We start from the raw sequence: 24,213 nt of genomic DNA, 5'->3' as shown, positions 1-24,213 counted from the left end.
CGCCACGTTGTCAATTGGTTCTTCCAAACCTTCAAGGTCGAAATACAAATTAGCTCGAGATAGCCCGTCTTAAAGGGAATATAACCTTTATTTCTGTAGCACGGCCCCAAAAGGTTTTCATTGTTGACCACTCTCTCCTATGGTTTTTAACATTTTCGGCTCTACTTTGTGGTTTGTTGGGATCTGCCGTTAAGGTTATATTCCCTTTTAATTAAAATTGCAAAACGCCGTACCGGGAAAATTAAGGAAAGAAACCAATTGCCCCGAGAACGAAGTCCATCCCACTATAGACAGAATCAACCAACTGATCTTGATTAAGCGAATGGAATGGCGTTCCTTTTCGTTCAGCTTGGCCCCTGAGCATTAAACCAATCATATCACTAGGAATGTCTATGTTACCAACCCTTAGAACATAAGAAGCATTACCGCAGTTTAACAATGTTCCTAACTCGTACCAAAATGCTGCTCCGAAAGTGTTAAAAAACCTGTTGGAGTGGCTTTCGAAATTGACAGATATTAGCTGTAATGAAAGGGCGACTAACGGAAACAACGCCAAGAGAATCAACCACACCTGAAATACCGAACGTATTACCATAGTTTAAAGCGAGGCTATTTCTAAATAATCAAAGTTCTCACTTGCAGAGAGAAAGGTTTAATTAGGGCTAAAGCCGTGGGAAGGGGAATGGGTGCCGAAACCATGAAGGTGGCCTCGTCGAAATAGTCGGGATGCACGAAATCAACCACTTTACTGCGGATGAAGGAATTCTGCATGATGCTGCTAAAGTTAGCTTCCTGGCGATGCAGGGAGAAAAGTTATCGCGCTTGGCAAAAAATAGGAAATGTCGGAATTCGTACCCCTCTTTGAAGAACACCAACCATACCAATCCACTTTCCGTTCCTCTTAGCGCCGAAATTTCGTTCGGGTGAGACGACAAGTTCGTACCTAACCGTTTACTGAAAATTTAATTCCAAAAACATATTTTTTTACAATCTAAGTATATACGAACGTAAAATTGAAGTACTGGATGATGCATTTGAGAACTTCCACCCCGTAACCCTCTGCGCGAATAACCTTGTTGGTCGTCTTGTTGACTTCGATGTCTATCTCGGGGACGATCTGCATTACCAGGAACGTTTAGTAAACTTGTAAGTCCCAAGAGGTCGGTACTTATGTGAGATAAACTACCTTTTCGACCACAATTTTGACGAAAAATCCGGCTCGTTTTATATCCCAAATATTCATGTCCATAATGTTCAGCTTAACCGTTCCGATGTATTCGAATATGCCAGAGTCACGATTGTAAAAGTATAACTAGATATCTTCTCGCCCACTTGCTTATATAGTTGGAGGAGCGACGCCAGTAGCAATGTGTTTCGCGAAAAGAAATTTCCATTTTAAAGGGAAGACATTATTAAGAAATCGAAATATTCAATGAATATATTAGTTTATTAATAATATCATCACGCATACTGATGATAACGGGCAATATATCGATGATGCTATTATTTCGAAAAACGGGCCAGTCAATACGATTGAAATAAACTTGATTATTACGTAAAAGAATTTTCATTTGGTAGAAAAGCAGTTGGTATTCCAAATCCTAAAAACAAATTAGTTACGTGAATTAGTAGGGAAAAAGGAAAGCTAAATGAGCTCTAAGAAGTGCCTGGCACCTAGGAGCAACAAACACATCACCCCACAAACCGTCAAAAATCGTGCATTTTATTGTGTAAATTTTTCATTGGTTAGAAGCTTTAGCGCCTGCTGCCGTCGGAAGGGAAAAATTCGGAAATATTGGAAAATTTTGGGTGACAGAAATACTAAGTATTACTGTATTAAGTCATTCAATTTCTTCCGTTTGGCAAAATTCGTCCCTTTTTGCTTACGGTATCTTATTTATTTAAAACTTTATTTTCTATATAAATTCTACGGAAGGGAGAAATTAGGATTATTTTAATGTTTATCAGAATTTCGTATTGGTTTTGGGAAATATCCGCCAATATCGTTCTCTAATCATCAGAATTGTTCCAAAAATAGTTACACTTTTATTCTAACTACAGCAATAACGAAATTAAGGGAAAAAGGATCTTTTCTATTTCACAATTACCAAGTTACACAAACATATGACTTTGTATTAAAATCTTTGCCTCAAAAGCATTTTTTTAGAAGTCAAAAGTATTATCAGAAGTGTATAATATACTTCTAATGAGATAAGTATTCATTTCGCTATCCTGCTAATGACATTCCCTTGAAACAAGATTTCAAAATGCTCTTTGGCAGAAAACATAATGCGAGGGAGTGGAAATGATTTATTAATTAGTACATATTCCTATGCACTGTAATTTTAAAATTTTCCATGGATAAGAAAGGTAATACCATAAGTCTATAATATTGTTCCGTAAGTTTGTCACTTTGGGGAATATTTTACTGTGAGATAGTAACGAAGTGACGTCATCACAAGAAGAAAATCTCCCCTCCTTAGCGAGGCGCTGTCAAAGGCTACGTGTGACGCGGGAGCAAGCGGACGCAAAATGGCGACGAAGCCCGTAATGCAGTCTGTCTTGTGAATAGCTCTCAGTACATTTTTTGCATGTGAAGAATAGGAAGTGTCAAACGTATGTAACAATATTATACACTTATGGTAATACGCGCGATAAAATTTGAGCCATGGTGTTCGCGGCCAATGGAATCTGCTTCGAACTTGCGAAGGTTCATGTTTCAATTTTATGGCCTAGATGGATACTTCTTTTGTATGAGATATATTACAACGTTCTAGCATTATTCATATAAAATTGTAACGTGGTGTAATCAATCAATCTTATACAAAATTCCGTAACCCAAATAGAAACAAATATCAAAAGAACATCGTAAGGGCGTGTTTATATTACAAATAACTTATTTATAAGTCAATGGAACTTAAAAAATACAGCTTTTTATAAGTAGGCAATTTGTATTTAAATTGCATTGGTAGAAATTTAGCGACGATAAATTAAGTCACCAGAAAAATGTAAAAATTGTCTAAACAATAATCAACAATGGGAAACCAATACTATCGCAACGAATCCGCTTCCTTGGTAATGACCGTGGAATAAATTAAGTCAGGAAGGGGAGAAGGGGGTGAAGACGCGATTGTTCACGAGCAAGACAGTAGTTGGCTCAATAACCAACCCTCCCGCCCGCCTTGTTTCCAACCCCTGGACAAGAGAAAAATGAAATGGTCATTTTTAAAAACGGAAGGAAATATTTGCGTGCGTGACGCTTTGGCAGTCACGACATCGGCCAAATGACGAAAGCCTTCCTCGCGTAGAGTGGTCACGTGACTAACCCTGAACACGGCGGCAGAAAAGTCAATCGGGCTTACTAGGAGCAATCAAGAGCGACCCTTTTGTTGCCATAGTGACCAGCCTATATCTAATTACATAGTCACTGATTTTCGACACCGATAACTCGAGGGTTTCTAAGATCAACACGCGGTAAGCAGGGAAAAAATTCCTCCCGCCCCGAATAGGTTCCTTTCCCGTAGTACCTTTTCCAGGCTGTCTATCAGAATTTGTCGCGTTTTGCACCGGGTGGACAATAACTACCGCGGTACGATCATTTTCAACAGTTCTCGAAGACAGAATCATGGTGCGCAGTAAGTAATGCTTAATTAAATTCACTTCGCAAATGTCGCGTTATAATTGTTCCCGCTGATAGTTACCGAGGAATTGGTCAGAAAACGCGCCGAGCATAATGAAGGTCTCATATCGAGTTTGGAAGAGCTGACGCTTCATCAAGAGGGAATCGAGAAGTAAAACTTAGATTACAAATTACCAATATCACGTTTTAATCGAAATCTACGAATTCGTAGAATCGAGTATTTGGACAAGTGGTGTCGAGACTTGAAAATTTTGTATTTGCAAAATAATATCATTCCCAAAATAGGTGGGGTGTTCGACGAGAATGGCTTGTACAGACAATTAAATTTCTGGTGTTGCAGAAAATGTGAGCCGTTTGAAGAAATTGCAGTATCTGAATTTGACTCTCAATAACATTGAACAAATTGAAAATTTGGAAGGTATCTCAAATATTTGGCCTTAACCGATCAATTTGAATAGCTTTCTAAGAGACTGTCCGCGCGTATTAAAGGTTGCGAATCTCTGGATAAACTCGATTTGACCATTAATTTCGTTTGGAAGTTAACAAGCGTGGAGAAATTAACGGCGAATTATAACCTCACCCAACTGTAAGTCCATTGTTTTATTGAAAATAGAGATATTTCGGAAATGTAAAATTCGAGGAGTTACCGCAGATTCCTGTCGGGAAATCCTTGCGCGGAGTACGAGGGTTACAGGTCTTTCGTAATCGGAGCCCTTCCCCAATTAACCGTGAGTATAATACGTGTAAATTCCGTATGATTCTAGTCAGAAACTAGTAAGATATCGCATTTCGTTTCCGAGGCTCTTGATGGACTAGAAATAACCAGAACGGAACGATACGAGGCTAAGAAAGTAAGTTACTAAAGACGTTTTGGAGCTGTCGGTTCCGTGGTATTTTAAACTTAATTTTTTGGTGATAGGACAGAGAAGAAATCAGAGAAGCGATTCTGAAGCAACAAGAGTTGTACTCAAAGGTAATAAAGGTCTCTTTATAAAATGTTGATTAACAACAAGCGCTTCTGAAATGTCGCAGAGACGCGTTCTCAAAAAGGTATCCGTCGACGAAAACCACAACGTACAGACCACCGAAATAGACGCGGACAGGTAAAAAGGAAACGTTTGTCATACTTTTTGAAAATGACAGAAATTTGTTTGTTTCTTGTACGGGTCATAGAGGCGACTACTGGACGACTCCCATCGAATACACGCCAGAGTCCAGGATTCAAGCGCAAAAGCATCTGGAGAAATTGAAAGAAAACAAGAAGGAAAACACGGAGCCGTAAGAAACACGATCGAACCTCTTTTAGTGTAATGGGAAATGTCTTGAAAGAGTTAAGAGTATCACGTTTCAGGGCCCAGCCCAAGCTGGAAAGAAGTTTGTTCAACAAAGAAGGCAAACCTCTCAATATCAACGAAGCCAAGTATGGGTTGTCACCGTTAAGGTGATAGATAGATCGGATATATTTTTTCTTTCACCATAAAATTATAGGCTTGAGTTTAAGTTAACGGAAGACGAAGAGGAGAATTTTTTCGTTTTGGAAATCAAACTATTCAGGTTAGTTGATTTATGATTTTGCGTGTCAAACCCGTGCGTTACGAAAATAAAAATTTTCAAGGTACTTGGATACCTCCGACGTTTGCTTGGACGTACAACCAGCGTACGTCCGTCTCTTGGTCAAGGGGAAGATGTTTCAACTCGTATTGCCCGAAAAGATTCATCCGGATAAATCGTCGGCGGAGAGATCGCGAGCCAGCGGGAAGCTGCAGATCACAATGCCCCAAGTATGCCAAAATGAAAAGTCCCACAGGTGTTTTTATTGATTGGATAGTAACATTATTCGATCGCACTCGCGCGTTTCTTGCAGGTGCATCGAAACCAAATGCTGTCAAAGCGGCACGAAGCGGATACGTTGCGAGAAAAACCAAAAATGTAAAAATTAAACTTCTATACTATTCTAATTCTTCTACCCAAAATAACAGGTTTAGGCTTTAATATCGGAGTATATTGGAAATTATAGGTAAAAAATAAGTCAAACACAGATCAAATGAATTAATTAATGCTTTAATATCGGAGTATATTGGAAATTATAGGTCGAAAATAATCAAACACAGGTCGAATGAATTAATTAATGCTTTAATATCGGAGTATATTGGAAATAGACGCTTCAATAAAACATCTTCAAGGAATAACCACAGAAGTAATGTTTCAGAGATCCAGGACCTGCAAGTTACTGTTTATATAGTGCTTGTTGAAATAATGGAAACTTTTCACCTGTACGGTAGGCAACAAGTGTTTCCTTTTAACCAGGTAGCTTTTTTTTTTGACATATTAAGGCTTAGCAAAAACACGGTGTTCTGTTTAAAGGTGAAAAGTTTCCATTATTTCAACAAGCACTATTAAACAGTAACTTGCAGGTCCTGGCTCTCGGATACATTACTTCTTGGCGATTTCCACGAAGATGTTTTATTTAGGCGCCTATTATAGGCCGAAAATAAGTCAAACACAGGTCGAATGAATTAATTAAAGATTTATTTTCCCGCCGAAACTTGATTTCCTTTTACATCAGGGAGCAACCTAAAATTAATTTCCAACCGAATTATAGAGTGCTTTCAATTCGAAACTCACGGAAAGCACTATTGAATTAATTTTCATACATCCGCTTTGTACAACGTTCTCTTTGGTAAAATAACATATCCCGAAAGATGCTATACAATTTTAACACGTACCGTCCGTCGCTCTTCCTGATTTTTTTAAATACATTTCCGATGTAGGGAGAAATACATCAAATACTAATTTTTTAAAACTACATTCGAAAAATATGGTTTCAAAATCAATCAGTATCCCCGGTGTAAATTTTCACGTATTTCATTGATAGGCGGAGTAATACACCCCGTAAACTTCAGTCTTGATGCGGTATTGTTTCGCGGGAGATTCCAGCTTATATGAAGGTTTTGTACGTTTATGTTTTATAGCGTTGATAAATACTTCTGTCATAAATTCATTTTATAAACTTCTGTTAATACTAACAAAAAGTATTATTGGTTAATCCTCCCATGGTCATTCTCATTTGATGCAACATTCGTAAAAAACCCGTACACTCTAGATTAAAATGATTTTATAAATATGGAAATCCACTTGTAAAACCGACAATCTGCTAGAAAATCGGATCCAAAATCTCGAAATTAGCCCAAAAAACCAGAAATCAACACGAAAATCATATTCTGAAATCTCAAATCAGTTTCGGATATCACTTGGATATTCAAAATCCCGTACGCAAAATTTGGAAGTTCAAAACTTCTCGGTTACAATAAAAAAAGAGTGAAATTAAAATAAGTGGTATTTTCAGTAAATACATTTATTTTCCTTTTGATTTTACAAACCCCTTTTGAAACATGGGGGAAACCATTTAAATATGGATTCATAGGAGTATAACCAGTGTCCAGGGAGAAGCTCACTACCAGGGACGATATTTTTTATACTTCAGCAGGGGTACTAGGGTAGGCTACTTTTCATTTTAAGGGGGCGCTCATCAAGTTAATTACTAGGGTCGAAGCATGACCCCTCCGCTACCTTAAACGCTAAACCAGTTACATAAAAACATTAAATTTAAAAAATATATTTAAATATTAAAATTTAATATTGCCAAATACTTTGTTAAAAGTGGTAAATATTATTTTAACATGGTTTTGAAACTTCGGTATTCGTAGTGAACCACGTTCTGTAAAGTTCGTAGAAGTCTAAAAAGGGGCCCACTTTTAGAAAAATATTAGCCTATACCTCCTAAAACCGGAAGCTATATTACTAATAAAATTTTATTCCTTTGAAAAAGAAATTCGAAAAGAAACAACCCACATTTGGAAAAAGATCGAAAATACCCGGATGACATGCCAAAACTAATTTAAAATGAAAACCAAAAATATTTTTAATTTCAACAAGATTTTAAAACTTTTATTATATGTATACACTATCCACAAATAAATTTATTTCTTCAATTTTTATTTTTTCTTCAAGAGCTTCTCCTTTCTCTTTTTGACGTGTTTCGGAGTTTTGGTTTTCCTCTTTACCCTTTGAGCTTCCTTCACAGCGTTTTTACGTTCTTTTCTGCTGTTAGGTGATTCATCTCTTGGTCTGGCTGATGAGACAAATTTCTTATCCTCACTTTCTATTTGCTCCGAAGAACTATTTGAACACGATTCGTCACCGTCATCACTGTCATCATTATCACTATTTTCTAATAAAGCTGGTTTCTGTTGGGGAAAAATAGAAATAAATATGTCACTTAAGCTTAAAAATGAGTCCCAGAGGAAATAACTTATGTATTTATTTATTTCAAATAAGTATTCTACCTGAGCAGGACCTGATAAATCTGATTTAATTCCAGATATGGTGTGATAGTAAACCTATAGTTAATACAAGTATTAGATTTACGCATTGTATTATTTTCAAAATTTTGGAGATGTACCTCTTTTTCCCCTTTTTTAACTTGATTTACATCCCGTTCAAAATCAATAACATCAGCAAGTCTTTGTGGAATGTAAGAATGTTTAAATACTTCATCTTCCTGTTTGGCGAGTTGGTCTAATTCCTCTTGCGATCTCGGAATAGCCATCTGCTGAATTTTTTCCAAATAGGCATCTTCGTTTCGATCCGTGATAGTAGGATCAGTTACAAAGTCAAATAATTCTCGGATAGTCATAATAGAAACTCCTTTTTTTCTGAAGAATTCTATATCAAAATCCAATGTGAACTTTACACGAAGGTAATTTGATGGATAGTAAGAAGCAAATTTGGGAAACTAACCAGAAATGTTGGTACAATCCTTTCTTAAAAATTCTAAAGCGTGCGGATGGTCATGTTCCACAGACTGAGAAACGTCAATAAGGCACAATTTGCCTTTAAAATATCTATTGCAAGAAAGAAATCTGTCTCAATTTTGTTCCAATTATTTAAATGATTAATAAGAAGTACTGCCACTTACAGGAGGTTATATTCACTAAGATCAGCATGAACTAATTTACAATCATTGAATAATTTCCTCATCATAATTACAGAATCCAAATAAAGCTCTCTAGCTTTTGACTCTGACAGCTCAACATCTTTTAAAAGTGGGGCTGCCCTGCATTTATTTAATCAAAATATATGAATCTAAAAGTATTTGTGATTTAAATATCTGCACGTACCATCCATCAGTGCCAACAAAATCCATAACAAGTACGTGGCTTCGAAGCAAAATTGGTTTTGGGCAAATAAGCCCTGCAGTATGGATCCTTAGTAAATTTCTCATTTCTTTTTCAGCCCATGTTCGAACCATTTTTCTAGGGTTGTGACGACAGTAGCCTTGTCGAAATCTTACAAATAAAAATTTAGCAAGTCAGAAAATTTAAATAGGCAATTTGCAAATGGAGATGCTTCGATTACCTAAACTCTCCACTTATGTATTTATCTCTGTCTTTGAAGATTAGAATGGAAGTTTTGTATATCTAAAACGAAAGGTCAGTTTTTTGTTTGTTCTGAAGATTCTTTAACTTTTATTACCTTGATAGCTTTGTCTATACCATCTTTACATGTAGCATGGTAAACATTAGCTTCTTTACCAGTACTGATGCACCCATTTATTTCAGAAATAAATCCTCTGTTAATTAATTTGAACAGTATCATTCTGGTTCGTGGATCTAAAACCTGTTCCACTGTTGCCCTTTCAAATTTATCTTTCACTCTTACACGCTCATTTTCAAGTTTACGGGAATTTTCTGTCAAGTAATTAACCGCAGACCCAGGTAACGAAGGCCCATAGTAGGAATCTGAAAATCATGCTGTATGAGTTATTGTAGAATTTGAAATGATTAGATAATAAATGTTAATCAAGTTGATTCTTACCAACATTAATTTTGTGTGAAAATTTTTTCATGTGCTTTTCATTTGGTTGGTAATTTGATATTTTAGAGTTTTGTTGATTATTCTGTATCAAATAATAGAAGCAAATATATGAATACATGAATTTCTGATACATTTAGTATGAGTGGTAATAAAGAGAAGTAGCAAATACAAGTACCTGGCTATTACAGCCTGAACGGGCTGCGTTAACTTGTTTTGTAAAACCTATATTCAATTACAACAAATTGTTTTTAACTCTGAGAAATTAAATCTTATAGTTTAATATAGTACTTTGGGCATCTTTAGCATTATCAAATTCGTAAAAATCATCATCGCTGAAATCACTATCACCAGAATCATTATATTCAATAGGACTCTCTTCAATGCTTAACGTTTCAACTAAAGTAATTTTACCGAATAAATATTTTTCAGAAGTGTGTTTAGGTATGAAATACTAACCTATATGATCCATATTTTCTCCTTCTTGAGTTGTCAATAATCTAAAATTTACAGACATTGGTTAGTCATATTTTGTTTAAGTGATTTACATAACAATGCAACAATAATTTAATGGATTTTAGAAGCAAAAGAAAGGTTTCCAAACTTAAAACAGCCAGAGCATTTAAGCCACGCTTAAGGTTAAGTTAGATACAATCTTCATACAATGAATAGCGATATCATGTGTAGTATGAACCAATATAACCATGTATTAAACATTAATTAATGATATAACTAACTTACATTTCATCCTCAGCATCCTCAAACTGGCCATCTTGAGCCTCCTGAAACTTTATCTTGGTGCTGAGAGACATTTATTATATTTTAAATAGAAAAGTATTCACTTTAAGTTTCTTTAAAAAGCCGATGCTTAATTAACGGAGTGTTCAATTTGCGAACTCGCGATTGATGTCACCGTTGCCTGTAAGGCTGAGGCTCACGTGTTACGCAAGTCTTAAACAATTTGTCAAGGAGTCTGTTGAGTATTGAGTTATTGACAACGGTTTTATCACTGGCAAACGATTTATTAGAAATATTGAAGTCGGCGAAGTAAGGTTAATTTATGTATTACTTTTAAATGTTTTCGAAATTTAGTTATGTAACAATTTACGAAAATCAAGGAACAAATCCTTTATCGCCTCTGTTGAAAAGAATCTAAGGATTAAGGAACTCAAAGACTATATAAGCTATCGCTACAATTTATATAGTCTTTGAAGGAACTTAAGGAAGCAGACGTCACGTACTGAACCATTGAGCTGGGAACAGTGTAAGAAATAAGGCACTATCACAGGCCAATCACCAGTTTAAAAATTAGCTGGGCCAGTTTAAAAATTAAATGCTTGGGGTGTTAGTGACCCTGGTGACCACTTAATTTATTCCAAGTTTTTCCCTTCGAGATTTTAGTTCATTAAAAAAATTTTATATTAATCCCTAAAATTGTTTGGTCTTTGCTTCTATGCTGTCTGCTTGGCCTTGTGTCAATTGTGTGTATGGGTGGGTGACTGGGTGTCGTGAGTCCGTCTACTCTACACTCTATTTGAACAAAAATTATGATCGCCTGATTTTGAAGGTTAAAAATGGTAAGTGGCCAGAGGCCAGTTTTTTAATTAAACTAACTAGGGTCGACTGGACACAGGTCCAGTCATAGAAATCTCATAGGTAACTAGAATGCTGCCGTGTAACTGGCAAATGGGCCAAACGCCGTGGCAGATGATAGCCAGATCTCAGCCAATCAGATTTCAAAGAGTGGTTCTGCCAAGAATTTTATGTCACCAGAGAGAATGACGTCACCTATCTCCCGCTATAGTAGCGGATCCAAGGAGGATTATTATCCTCCTTGGCGGAACCACTCTACGGCCTCTCATTGGCTGAAGGTTCAAGGCGAACTGGCGTCAAGCTCGGCCGTAGGCGGCAGCATTCTAGTTACCTATGAGATTTCTATGGGTCCAGTTTAAAAAATTCCTTATTTCTCAGCCTGGCTGGGAGTAATGCTTGCCTTATGTACGCAGATGACATTGCTCTTTTCGCAAACAATGCAGCTTAGGACATGCAGAAACTCTTGGACGCCTGCACGGAATTCGCTACCCATACGGGTCTGTCTATCACCCACCAAAATCAGTAATCCTTGTTATCGGGGGAGCCAAGCTACATACCACGCTATACCTACAATCAGCCGAACTGAAGTATGTCGATAGTTTTCATTACCTAGGGGTTACCTTCAGCTCTAATGCAAACTATATGGATCTAATCATAGACGAAGAACGGGTAAACCCTGGACAAGCGACGTACGCCTCTCTCCGCGAAAAAATATTAGTGCCGTTAGAGGCGTTTGTTCGTTTGTTCGTTTGCTAGAATGATTCCGTATAAATACCAAATGGGCCAATTATATTTTCGGAGGTTTCATCATTATCAGCCAATCACTATTCAAAGAGTGACTACGGCAACGACATGTTGCCATCTAGTTTGAGTTACTGAAAATAATAATTCGATTATGGATTACGCCACCTTAAGAATCCGCATTTGATTGGCCCACGTCAATCGAGTCACGTGAGCGCATGCAGGGGGGCGTGATCGCGTTTAATGTAGTTTTTAAACATGGTAGACTGTTTCTTTACTCGTAAAGATTTTTCTCTTATATGCAAACGTTTTGCGTTGTTTGTTGTTATGGCTCCTCGATGTTTCATTTCCACGTGTAGAAAACGATTTGCGGTGGACGGTAATAGACGCTAAAAGAAATTATTCGCTCCAAAATAAAAACCGTCAAAAGGAAGGGTTTTTAAATTAAAAACGCGTGAATCTCGATGATATCGCCCATTTTTTCGTCGCACGTGTAATTATTTATTCTGATAATAAAATAGAATCACGTGGGCTTAGCAATATTTATCCGCATTTGTCTTAGCCAATAAGATTATCCCTTCCGAGCAAGCACGCGCCAATTTACACAATATAACCGTTGAATTTTTTCAAATCAATTTCTTTTAAGATCTATTTGTCGTTGTACAGGTAAAAGTTTGGGTTTCCTTAAGCCTCGGGGCAATTTGAAATGTCAGGCCTAGGCTTAAATATTTTCAAAGCGAACCTAAACGAAATCTTATTTATCTTCCTCACAATGGCATTTAAATATTCCTTATAATAAGTAAATATGAAAACAAAACTAAAATCTTAACACTATTATTAAATAAAAATTCAAAAACGTTGAAGTGGTTCATGTGAAAAACTCCAGCAACCTATGGGAATTCTGCGAACTTGGATCGGATGGATCCTGTAAAAATCGTCTGAGCTTCTACTATTTTTAACCGCCATGTTATGGCGCTAGCGGCTTGCCGTAGTCAATGAATGGCCGCTGATTGGCTGAAGCTTAAGCAAAGACTATATAATCATTAGTCGTTGCTACAAAATGTCTTGGCGTCAGGTTCTCCTATAGACGGGAGCATTCTAGGTAGGAGTATAAGATTTCTATGGGCAATTTGGGTCGATGGACTTGTGACCAGTTTTGAAGGAAGTGCCACGATCAAGTTATATTGGTGGCAAGCACGACAACATTTAGTGGCGGCTTTACACTCCTTATAGCTATGAGTTTCACCACATGACGTACAGAGCTGCTCAGTAGCAGTGCAAGATTTTTGCGTGTGCCCCAAAAGGCAACACTTGAAACTGCGAGGTACCAAAAAGTACTCCTTAAGCGGGCACATTGACCAGTCGATGTGGATTTTTTGAAGTACCATTAGGGTTTTATATAGTGCCGGAAAGCACTCAAAAACCCATTTATGAGTTCCATTGCGACCTTGCAGGCCAAATTTATCCTCCATTTCGTCATCGCCCAATGAAAGATCGTTTTGGTCGACAATCAGAGAACTCACGTCCTCCTTTTTAATGCCTCCATCAACCATTAGCCAAAGCGGGATATCTAGCTCTGACATTTTTGTTAAGAACTTTTGATTTAACAGTTGCAGCTTTCAGATTAGTGGCATCCGCCGCCGTAATGCAACGGACCACCAACCCAGTACGTTCAGGGCGGATGGACTGCACAGCGATACGCTCTTTCCAAGGTGAAATTTGGGAGCACAAGTTCTTTTGGAGTTCGGAAGTAGAAATTTTTGCATCCGTGGACTTAACCAGGATGACGTGGTCGTTAGGCAATAGACGAGGCTGGGGACCCTTAGGATTAGTAGCCTTTGCGATAGTAGTGCCAACCGGGCCCGTGGGAAAGGCTCCGGAACGGCGTGCAACCTCGGCAAAGCGTGGTTGGGGGTGCGAAATTATTTTTTTTTTTCACGAAGGACTCATTTTCAGTATTTTTAGCAGCCAGGCTTGCTATTTTGCACTCCTGGGCTGCAATGATGTCAGTCATAGCATTAAAATTCGACCGTATTTCACGGCGAAAGTCGACGGTAATAGGCCGTCGCGTTTTTCGAGAAGCAAATCAACAGTCTCACGAATGAGACTTAATTGTGCTAGGTTAGATTGTTCCAGAGGAGGAGCTGGTAGTGAAACAGCGGCAAGCGCTGTAGGTGACAACCCGGAGGCTGATGGGGGTTTTGTTTGTTCGGAATCCATGATTGAGAAGTGAAATTTCGTCCGCCCCGCTCTCCACCCACCATGGAGCCCAACAAGGGGATCTAGCTTCGCTAGACCAGAGCTACGAGATGGATATACCCGGACCCGACCAACAATAAAGCAGCCGGAGCCCAGTTGACCTTGTCCCGAAGGACAGCCGATTGATTGGTATCGGCCAATACCAACCACCTGTCTACCCGAAGCAGTGTATTGTCTCGGTATCGCTGGGCCTTGAGCAACCGCAACTGCATCCTTTAACTCAACCACCAGGACCCCCTCACCCAGGCTACAGGACGCCACCCACGGCCAACAGGCGGGACTAGTTTTACGCCGGACCATAGTCGAGGCCCGCAACCTCAACGGAGGACGTCACATTCGGTCGGTTGCCTCGACGACGAACTGTATGGTATGGGAAGCCCTGTCCAGCATAGCGCGCCGCGTCAACGACAACCTTAAGCCCCCCACACACAAGGCGTGACCATTAGGGGATCAGGTCGCATTTAGTCTCAAACTCGAGGAACACATCAGACAACTGGCGTTCGAAGACCCACTAGCAGCATCAGCTTAGTCCGAGCCCACTCAAGCCCCCTCACCACGGCAAGGAACGACCCTTAAGGGGGGGGGGGTACATGGAACATCAGACTATTGTATTTATATACCCCGTGCACCGCCTAAGCATTACAGGGGTTTTTCATCATTTGTCCCGGCCGAGCCGTCGACCTGTATACAAAATTAGGAATCACTTCCTAAAAGACGTACACAAAACAGACTTTACAAGAAAGTCAGCCCTTTCATTCCCTGCACAACCCGTGTGCGACTTTATCCAAGTAAAAGTGACTTGCGTCACCATCCGTTTCAACACCTTACGGATTTTATGGCATAGGCCATGATTGTTTTTATGATTTAAGATTGCTTATTGCGTTTATAGCAAAAAGACAATCCGTAAAAACCGTTGCACCATCACCAGGACGTTGACCTTGCGTCCTTAACCAGCAAATACTCTCATGTATTGCTAAAAGCTCAAGAGAAAACGCATCCACCTTACCATTAATGCGAGTGACCTCGTTATACACTTCTACACCATCCCTGTACACAGAAAATGCCACCCCGGCACCTCTACTGGACAACGAACCGTCAGTAAACACCTCTACCCCATTGCCATTGGGTAGTTGCTCTACGATGTTTACGATACCCCTGACCGCTGGGTGGTCTTCCCATGGGTCACCTGGGTAGAGGTAGTTACCACCTCGTAACTCCACCTCACAGTGCTTGCTGTCTTCCCTTAAAGAGAAGGACCTGAAAACAGCAGCTTCCTGGCTCACCACCAGGTCTAACGGTTGTATACCAGCAAGGACCCTCAGTTCATCGCTCGAGACAGTCCGGTAGGCACAAGTGATACGAAGGGCAGCAATTCTCTGTATTGAGCTCAACTTCCTCACCATAGCACTATTCTGCGTGCTCTTCCACCTAGCACCACTACTCTGACAATGCAGCCATTGTAGATAGTCCTTAACGCTTTATGGTCGAGGCCCCACTCGACCCTTGCAAAACAGGCAATGTTTTGCATAAGCTTTGTCACCCGGACACTAACTTTCTCGAGGTGAGGAAGAAAGGTAAGCTTGTTGTCGATGGTGACACCGACAACCTTCAACTTGTCAACGTTTGCAATATTGACGACTCCCATCTTATAGATTGGGAGTCTTTTCATAACACTCTTTGCGGCGAAGGTGATTGCCGCCGACTTTTTAATGGAAAATCTCAGCTTATAGATTTGGCTCCACTTAGTCAATTTATCCACGATCACCTTACCCGTTGTTTCGAGAGCACACCTGGACGTGCCCCAAAATAATGACTGCAAGTCATCCGCGAAAGCTTGGATTTGAGAATCCTCTGGATACTCAATCCTCAGTGCGCTATCCATTACCACATTGAATAGCAGAGGTCCACTGTATGAACAATTTTAACAATTTGACAATTTAACACTGAAACACTGAACGTTTTTTTTATACATTGACTACCCGAAGTATTTTGTATTATGTACTATCAGAAATACATGAACCGAAATTATCAGCGAACAAATTTTTCTCGGGCGGCAATTTCCCCGTGTGACAGGGGAGGGTTAAATAGGGAGGCCTTGTTAATTTTCCGCCTCCCGCGACTACAGAGAAAATTTCGAATGCACCACGGGTAACTAGACCGCCATCTAGTGAGGCTAAGATAAATTATTTCATCGAAGAAAATCGTGAGCAACGTGGTCTGCAAACCTAGGCTTAGCCGTGTTTTGTTTTTGATAGAGGTCAGTGGAACCTTATTATTAATCCAAGGTGGAACTATGGAACGCGGTAGCTGCAGCTAAAAGTAAATAAATTTAAACCTTTTTAACTATTCTTACCAGACCATTTATGTATGAAAGAACAGAGAAATACTTAAGTTTTATTAGAATTAGAAAATATACAAATTACTTAATGGAGCTACTTAAGATATATGAAACCCAGATAAAAATATTTAGGCCTGCAGTAGTAAAGAATATGGGAAGACCAAAGAAACGGAAGGCTACGGAAGAAGAAGAAACTGAAATAAACCACGAGAAAAGAGCTAGTAGAAATAAGAAATAAAAATGATGATTTCGTTTACGAGTAAGGCTACATTTACGTTGCTATTCAGTTTTATATTTCAAATAAAACAAGTACAATTATTTTAACAAAATAATACAAATATTTATTGTTTATAATTCTTAACGTAGTCAAGTTAGTCTAGTTTTTATTAGTCGTTAACTGGGCTTCATTAATTAATAACAACTGATTACGATGATATTTGTTTGAGCTATTCTTTCCTTGGACGTTGCTTCTATGATATGATGCACTTGTAATTTTTCCCCAGCAGCATATTTCATTTATTTGTTTTTCGAGAAAGTTTCGCTCGGCCGTCGCCAGGTAGCGTATTCAAACCTTCGCCGCGGAGGTGGGGAAATTTTCTTTTCGAGGAGGGGAAGGTAGCACGCGGCCACTAAGGTGGGGAAAACGGGGAACTTGCTTCCCGTGTTAGAGGAATAGGACGCTGATAATTTCGGTTCATGTATTTCTGGTACTATGTTCCTTTATTTTACTTTACTTTATTTTATTTTATTTTTATTTTATTTTACTAGTTTATTATCTTACTAGTCTGTTCATTTTGTTCCATCCTTTGGATGTATTGGATATATTAATGTATTTTGATAGCTGTGCTCACTTTTTGTAGAGCCGCTCGGTTTCAAAAGGGTGTCATCTCGATGGCTTAAATAAAAATCTTTAAACCTTTAAACCTTTATAACTAGATATACCAAGGATTCTATATCCTTGGATATACATATACAGCTTCAGAAATCGGGGTTTCGCGGAAAAATTCTTTACCGACTGTAATCTTTATCCATAGAAATCTCATAATTACCTAGAATGCTGCCGTCTATGGCGGGGGGCATCTGTCACCTGTTCGCTAGGGGTCGTTAAGCCAATGAGAGGCGATAGAGTGACTACGCATCTCTCGGCGGATAAATATGAAAGCTGCAGACGATGCTTTTGATAGCCAAGCTCGGAAAATTCCCATAGGATTATGCTGGGATTTTTCGATTTTGAGATCAAGTTTATTATTATTTTTTAAATATGCATAAATAAGGAATATCTGGAGCCATTTGGAAGAATATATCTCCGTTGGGGCGCTTCGAAAACATTAAGCCTAGGTCAATCTGCCTGCAAAAAGTGGCGAGCCGAGGCTCTTAAAAACTGCGTATGATGAGGCTGTTAAGTGATTTGGTAGAAGAAAACATTTAATTTTAAATGCACTGTATAAAACCTTAGGCTTGTGTCTATCTTGCCCAAAACAATAATCCCTCTATTTTAATAGTCATATCACTCTAGCTCGTGACTATTTAACTTTAACTTTATTCATTCAGAGAACTCCTGCCTTAATATCAAATCCAACAGATTTACCAAAAATTAATTTAAAATTCCAAATGTTTTGATAGAATAAACACCAATCTAACCACAAATTTCATATGCCACAATCACTCTCTTTGGTATAATCTGTGACACAGTCCCGTTTATGAGACAATTTGGGACTGCGCTGCTTATAACCACACTATGTTTTACAAAGATAAGGAAGTTTCTCAAAATGTATTTATGATTTAACAATACCCATCTGCTTGCTAGAGACACAGCCATAAATTTCATTACAATCAAATTCCAAAGGCATTTATGGAATCCATTCCAATTGGGTTTACTGACATCCCGAGGTGATAATCACCGATTTTGTTCAAACTCGGGTATAATGTAAACCTCCATGTAACTTGAAAAACCTGCATGGGAAAAGTTGCGATGGGCTTTCGTTTTGCCATGGCAACCGAAAACGTTTTTGACAACATGATTTGGAATATTTCCTATTGAAAATAACATGGGAACCTGAAGGATTTTAAGGGTCCCCCAATTGACCAAACTGCATTTAAACTTGATTAAATTAAATTTTTAAAATCAATTTAAATGTATTTTTAACTTTTTTGAAATTTTCAAAAATTTTCATTTCTTTAAAGGTTTCAATCCTTCAGATTCCCATGTTATTTTCAATGGGAAAAATTCCAAATCATGATGTCAAAAACGTTTTCGGTTGCCATGGCAAAACGAAAGCCCGTCGCAACTTTTCCCTTGCAGGTTTTTACCTCTCCGAGGGGACTTTGTACCCTAGGAGGGGTTATACAACCACCGTGTCTGTCTGTCTGTCTGGCCTGCGAACGCGTACGCATTTTCGAGGCAAAGGGTAATCACTGCGTACGCAGTTTCTTAGAATCAGGGAAAAGGTTTTTCCAAAAGCGCCCTCTTTTTGTCCTTGGGTGTAGTATAATTTTTTAATCAGCCGGGATTCGAACCTGAGCCCCCTTGAACGACAGGTGAGCGTTCTACCACAGAACCACGGATACAGTTACGCTTCATTGAAAATTAAAAACTCTTCCAAGGAGAGGTATATTTTGGCAAGCTTGCCAACTTGTTTAAGGTACATGGAGGTGTACACTATAGCAGAGTTTGAACAAAATCGGTGATTATCACCTCGGGTCGGCTCCTTGTGAGTCTTCTCTCCAACGCAATAAAATCACAACGATTATAAGTATAATTTTCCTTTCCGCAATACCAGCATTGGGCATATATTTTATAATTAAATTAAACAATTTGTAAATCGTTCTGTGTTAATTAAATTCAACTCCGTATAAATAGTCCGCTGCTTTGATAACCTTCGAAATAAAGTTATAAACAAACATTTCAAATCACCCGCCGTTTCCAACCCGAGGGTTATACCATTATATCATATGTAACATAATTGCTCATAAGTATGCCACTTTACCTTTATTCCATTCAAAAATCTTCACTAACGGTTTGTTTCACCACGAACCGGTAAAAAGGTGGACTACGTTAGATTTTAACCTTTTTATTCATCCTAGTAATTTTGGGAGTCACACTATTGGCTACTAACATATTTATTTAAGCCAATGGAAAACCTCTAAATTGAGAAGGAATTTTTTGCGTCGGAATTTTAGTCAGCCTAATGTAGCTATAATAATTCAGCGTTGTCAGATGTACGATCTGGATCGTATTTATATGATAATTTGACCTTCTGTACGATATACGATCCGAAGGCAGGATCATACGTCAAAAATACAATCCTGGAGTAAAATACGATCCCAAAGGGGAGAGTTTCGTTTGGCCAACTTATCATTTGGCCGACCACAAAATACACGTTATCCGGACTGTCCATTTGGCCGACTCCCCATTTAAACGACTGCTCATTTGGCCGACTGCTCATTTAGCCGACTACTCATTTGGCCGACTACTCATTTGGCTTTCTGTGCTTTGTTAATGGTAAGGTTTTTGCTTCTTGTTAATACATTTGGTGTGGATATTTGGATATCTACGATTCCTAATGCAGTCATTGATTTCCTGTGTGTGCGAGTCATTATATGTATGATATTGGAAATTGGACGGCATTGGTCTTTTTACGCGGTATGTGTCACAACGTCAACAGGAAGTCTACGAGTCGTCCACTACCAGATGTCGAAAATAGCTATTCTACGGTATCTTCATCAAGGGCGAGTGTTGAAATAAAATGAGCGTTAAAGATGCGGACAGTATTTCGTAAGCGAGAAGAATACAAATACCCTGTGTAGATATTTCTTTCATTAAAATTTGCTTCGTATTATATTTAACTGATAAACTTGTACTGTAAATAGTGATAAATTCAATTGTGCATTGTTTTAGTACGTCTAACTCACTGTTGTAACTACCTAATTTATATTATTCTGAATAAATTAAACTCTGTGATTTCGTCTCAACTATTTTAATTATAATTAAAATTTTTATTGAACTGGGATTACGTTTTAGTAAATAACTTTGAATTGCGGATATAAATCTTTAAGGGTCATCTCGAGAAATTAATACCACTAGGGTCAATTCTTCCGAGGATAGGTATATCCACCCAAAAACCATTCGGTTAAAAATTGCAAGGTCCTTTAAACAAAAAATTCACGTCCTATATTACTCCAGGCCCTAAAAGTAGTGAAATCAAATAACGGCCAAGATCTGTAATTATATTCCCATAAACGTCATAAACTGGACTTATTTATCGACCAGTGATGTGCTCTGAAGTAATATGCTAGACCTTGCGCGTCCTAAGTGTTTTACTGAGTTAAAATCCTTTGTACAAGCATAACACATTTCAAAGAGAATGGCTAATATTAGAAGAGACAAGTTTTCTTAGCTTAGCTGTAACGATTCTAATGTTACAATATCAGTTAAATAATTTACCAAGTTAATTAAAGAAAAAGGTCAATATAAGATAAAACGTTTTCTTAAGAATGTATAAAGAGTGATCAAATCATAAAATTTACAACGTAGCGGACGAAAGGCAAGCATAAATATCAAGAATTAGTTCCTAAAAACGATGTAAATGGCAGCATTACCTAATCATGGGACCATTTCAACCTCCCGACTTTAAAGTTTTCTTTCGTTCTCGCAAAACGTGGCCCGGCTTGTTTATTTTAATTATAGGGGCATATATTGTTTAGATCGAAATATATTATCTACTCTGTTTAGATTTACTCTTTTACCTTAAAAGCATAGTAAACGAGTTTCAATAATCAGAGTCAACATAACTTGGCAGTGAAATAAACGTTGGCACGTGTTTAATTCTTGTCTAGCTCAAAGTACCACCTTGGCCAACCGAGTCCAAATAAAAACACTCGATAAAATTACTGAAACTGTCCGTACTAGTGGTACTCGAACATTTCTGTACATTATCGATAGGTGGCGGTGCGACTATTGAAACTGGCAAATTACTGAAAGCAGACAAGTTGTTGACTGCAGTGACGTAATTACTGCAGTCAACAACTTGTCTGCTTTATTTAATTATGGTTTTAAGGTAAAAGAATAAATTTAAACAAAGTAGATAATCTATCTCGATCTAAATAATATATTTGATACAATGCGATTCTAATATTAGAAATTATCTTTGAAATGTTTTATGGTTGTACAAAGGATTTTAACTCGCAAGGAGACGACCCGAGGTGTTACACACCGATTTTGTTCAAACTAGGGGGATTGATAGACCTTTATGTAACTTGAAAAATCCTAAAGGGAATTTATTCAATGGGCAACGGTTTTGCCATGGCAACGAAAAATGTTTTTGACAACACAAAATAGAAATTTTCCCATTGAAAATAGCATGGGATTTTGACCGATTCCAGGGTCCCCCCTGTGAAAAAATTTAAAAAAATGAAAAAAATTGAAAATACCAAAATTATAAAAAAATTATAAAAATTGACGAAAAAAATCAAAATTGATCACATTTTGATCAATTTGAACCAAATGGGTGAAAATGAACCGATATGGCTAAAATTGGAAAAATGTGAGAAAAAAATACAAAAAATTGTTTGAAATATTTTTTTTTTCAAAATTAAAAAATGTTAATAACACTGAAAAAATTATCAAAACCAATAGTTTCGATCCAAAACGATCAAAATTGATAGGAATTAATGGAAATTTATTTATATAGATAAACTGCTTTTTTTTCAATTATTTTCCAAATTTGGAAAATAATAGATAAAAATTAACAAAATTTTTAAATTATAATTATTATTATTGATTTTTTAAAGAAACACTGTAATACAAAATTGTTTTATTAAACGTTTCTCGGTTTTTCTAATCATTTTTTCTCATATGTTACCTTTTTAAGTACGTTATATTTACACAAACATATTTATATACAGTACTATAATACTATATATAGGAAAGAAATTAGTTAGTCATTTCTTTATTTCACCCAATTTAATGAATTTAACCTAATTTGATTTGATATAAATATTTTTTAATTAATTTCACCCAATTTTATTACAAATAACTCATTTTCAAAGGTTTACCCAATTTAATCCAAATATTTAATTTTTAAAAGGTTTTTGCCTAATTTTATTCGATATAAATAATTTTAATTAATTTCATTTTTTTTTATTTATTATTTATCAAGTAAATAATATTTTAGAACTTTTAGAACCAAATCAACTACGGATGTAGATTGGAAATTATTCAAATTAATGCGGTTTTTGATCGAAACTACTGTTTTTTTTTTAAATGTTATATTTTTGTACAAAATTTTAAGATTTTCCTAATTTTGATCTATTATTTTCCAAATTTTGAAAATAATTTAAAAAAAGCAATTTATCTATAAAAATAAATTTCGATCAATTACTATCAATTTTGATCTTTTTGGATCGGAACTACATATTTGATAAATTTTTTAGTGTTATTAACATTTTTCCATTTAAAAAAATATTTCAAACAATTTTGAGATAGTTGGTAGAATTTAGTTTATTTTTATATAATTTTTACAAAACTTTAAAATTGGGCTAATTTAGATCTAGATCTAAATTATTTTCCAATTTTGGTCAAGTTTGATGAAATTGACCAAAATAAATACTTAGTTTTTTAAAAAAAAATCGCAATTTATCGATACATTAATCCAATTTTACACAACTTATAAATTTCCGTCCATGCCTATGAATTTTGATCGAAACTACTGTTTTTGATCAATATTTTTTCAATTTTATATATTTTTTTCAATTTTGAAAAAAAAAATATTTTAATCAGTTTTTAAATATTTTTTTTAATGTTTTGTTTTTTTTCTCACATTTTTCCCAATTTTAGCCATATCGGCTCATTTTCACCCATTTGGTTCAAATTGATCAAAATGTGATCAATTTTGATTTTTTTCGTCAATTTTTATAATTTTGGTATTTTAAATTTTTTTAATTTTTTTTAAATTTTTCACAGGGAATCGGTCAAAATGGGAAAATTTCCATTTTATGTTGTCAAAAACAGTTTTCGTTGCCATGGCAATACCGTTGCCCATTGAATAAATTCCCTTCAGGATTTTTCAAGTTACATGAAGGTCTACCAATCCCCCGAGTTTGAACAAAATCGGTGTGTGACACCTCGGGTCGTCTCCTTGTCAGTAAAACACTTAGGACGAGCAAGGTCTAGCATATTACTTCAGAGCACATCACTTGTCGATAAATAAGTCCAGTTTATGACGTTTATGGGAATATAATTACAGATTTTGCCCGTTATTTGATTTCACTACTTTTATGGCCTGGAGTAATATAGGACGTGACGTTTTGGTTTAAAGGACCTTGCAATTTTTAACCGAATGGTTTTGGGTGGATATACCTCTCCTCGGAAGAATTGACCCTAGTGGTATTAATTTCTCGAGATGACCCTTATCTCCGCAATTCAAAGTTATTTACTAAAAACGTAATCCCAGTTCAATAAAAAATTTAATTATAATTAAAATAATTGAGACGAAACCACAGAGTTTAATTTATTCAGAATAATATAAATTAAGTAGTTACAACAGTGAGTTAGACGTACTGAAACAATACACAATTGAATTTATCACTATTTACAGTACAAGTTTATCAGTTAAATATAATACGAAGAAAATTTTAATGAAAGAAATATCTACACAGGGTATTTGTATTCTTCTCGCTTACGAAATACTGTCCGCATCTTTAACGCTCATTTTATTTCAACACTCGCCCTTGATGAAGATACCGTAGAATAGCTATTTTCGACATCTGG

The 24,213-nt window shown here is 36.9% G+C and overlaps 2 protein-coding genes across 2 annotated transcripts; one reads left to right on the top strand and one right to left on the bottom strand.

Annotated features, from left to right (window-relative positions):
* The first annotated feature begins 3,336 nt into the window (after positions 1-3,336).
* On the top strand, positions 3,337-7,605 carry LOC149934989 (dynein axonemal assembly factor 11-like). The gene is made up of 15 exons (XM_090152840.1): positions 3,337-3,635; positions 3,698-3,791; positions 3,852-3,925; positions 3,981-4,058; positions 4,130-4,226; positions 4,293-4,368; positions 4,441-4,491; positions 4,560-4,613; positions 4,673-4,743; positions 4,814-4,918; positions 4,992-5,060; positions 5,129-5,194; positions 5,256-5,421; positions 5,505-5,569; positions 7,470-7,605. Exons 1-15 carry the CDS (start codon positions 3,626-3,628, stop codon positions 7,540-7,542), a joined length of 1,149 nt encoding a protein of 382 aa, XP_090008966.1. The 5' UTR covers positions 3,337-3,625; the 3' UTR covers positions 7,543-7,605.
* RIOK1 (RIO kinase 1) lies at positions 7,558-10,633 on the bottom strand. The gene is made up of 13 exons (XM_090152839.1): positions 10,256-10,633; positions 9,974-10,014; positions 9,806-9,913; positions 9,693-9,739; positions 9,518-9,599; positions 9,176-9,441; positions 9,059-9,120; positions 8,821-8,988; positions 8,619-8,756; positions 8,441-8,544; positions 8,103-8,365; positions 7,987-8,040; positions 7,558-7,887 (listed from the first exon to the last, which is right to left on the bottom strand). Exons 1-13 carry the CDS (start codon positions 10,324-10,326, stop codon positions 7,636-7,638), a joined length of 1,656 nt encoding a protein of 551 aa, XP_090008965.1. The 5' UTR covers positions 10,327-10,633; the 3' UTR covers positions 7,558-7,635.
* Positions 10,634-24,213: the final 13,580 nt, after the last annotated feature.

The sequence above is a fragment of the Leiobunum rupestre genome, chromosome 7 (assembly GCF_980474605.1).
Source record: "Leiobunum rupestre chromosome 7, qqLeiRupe1.1.hap1, whole genome shotgun sequence".
NCBI classification, from domain to species: domain Eukaryota; kingdom Metazoa; phylum Arthropoda; class Arachnida; order Opiliones; family Sclerosomatidae; genus Leiobunum; species Leiobunum rupestre.
The sequence above is the reverse complement of the archived record's forward strand: the minus strand, read 5'-3'. Positions and strand labels throughout refer to the sequence as shown.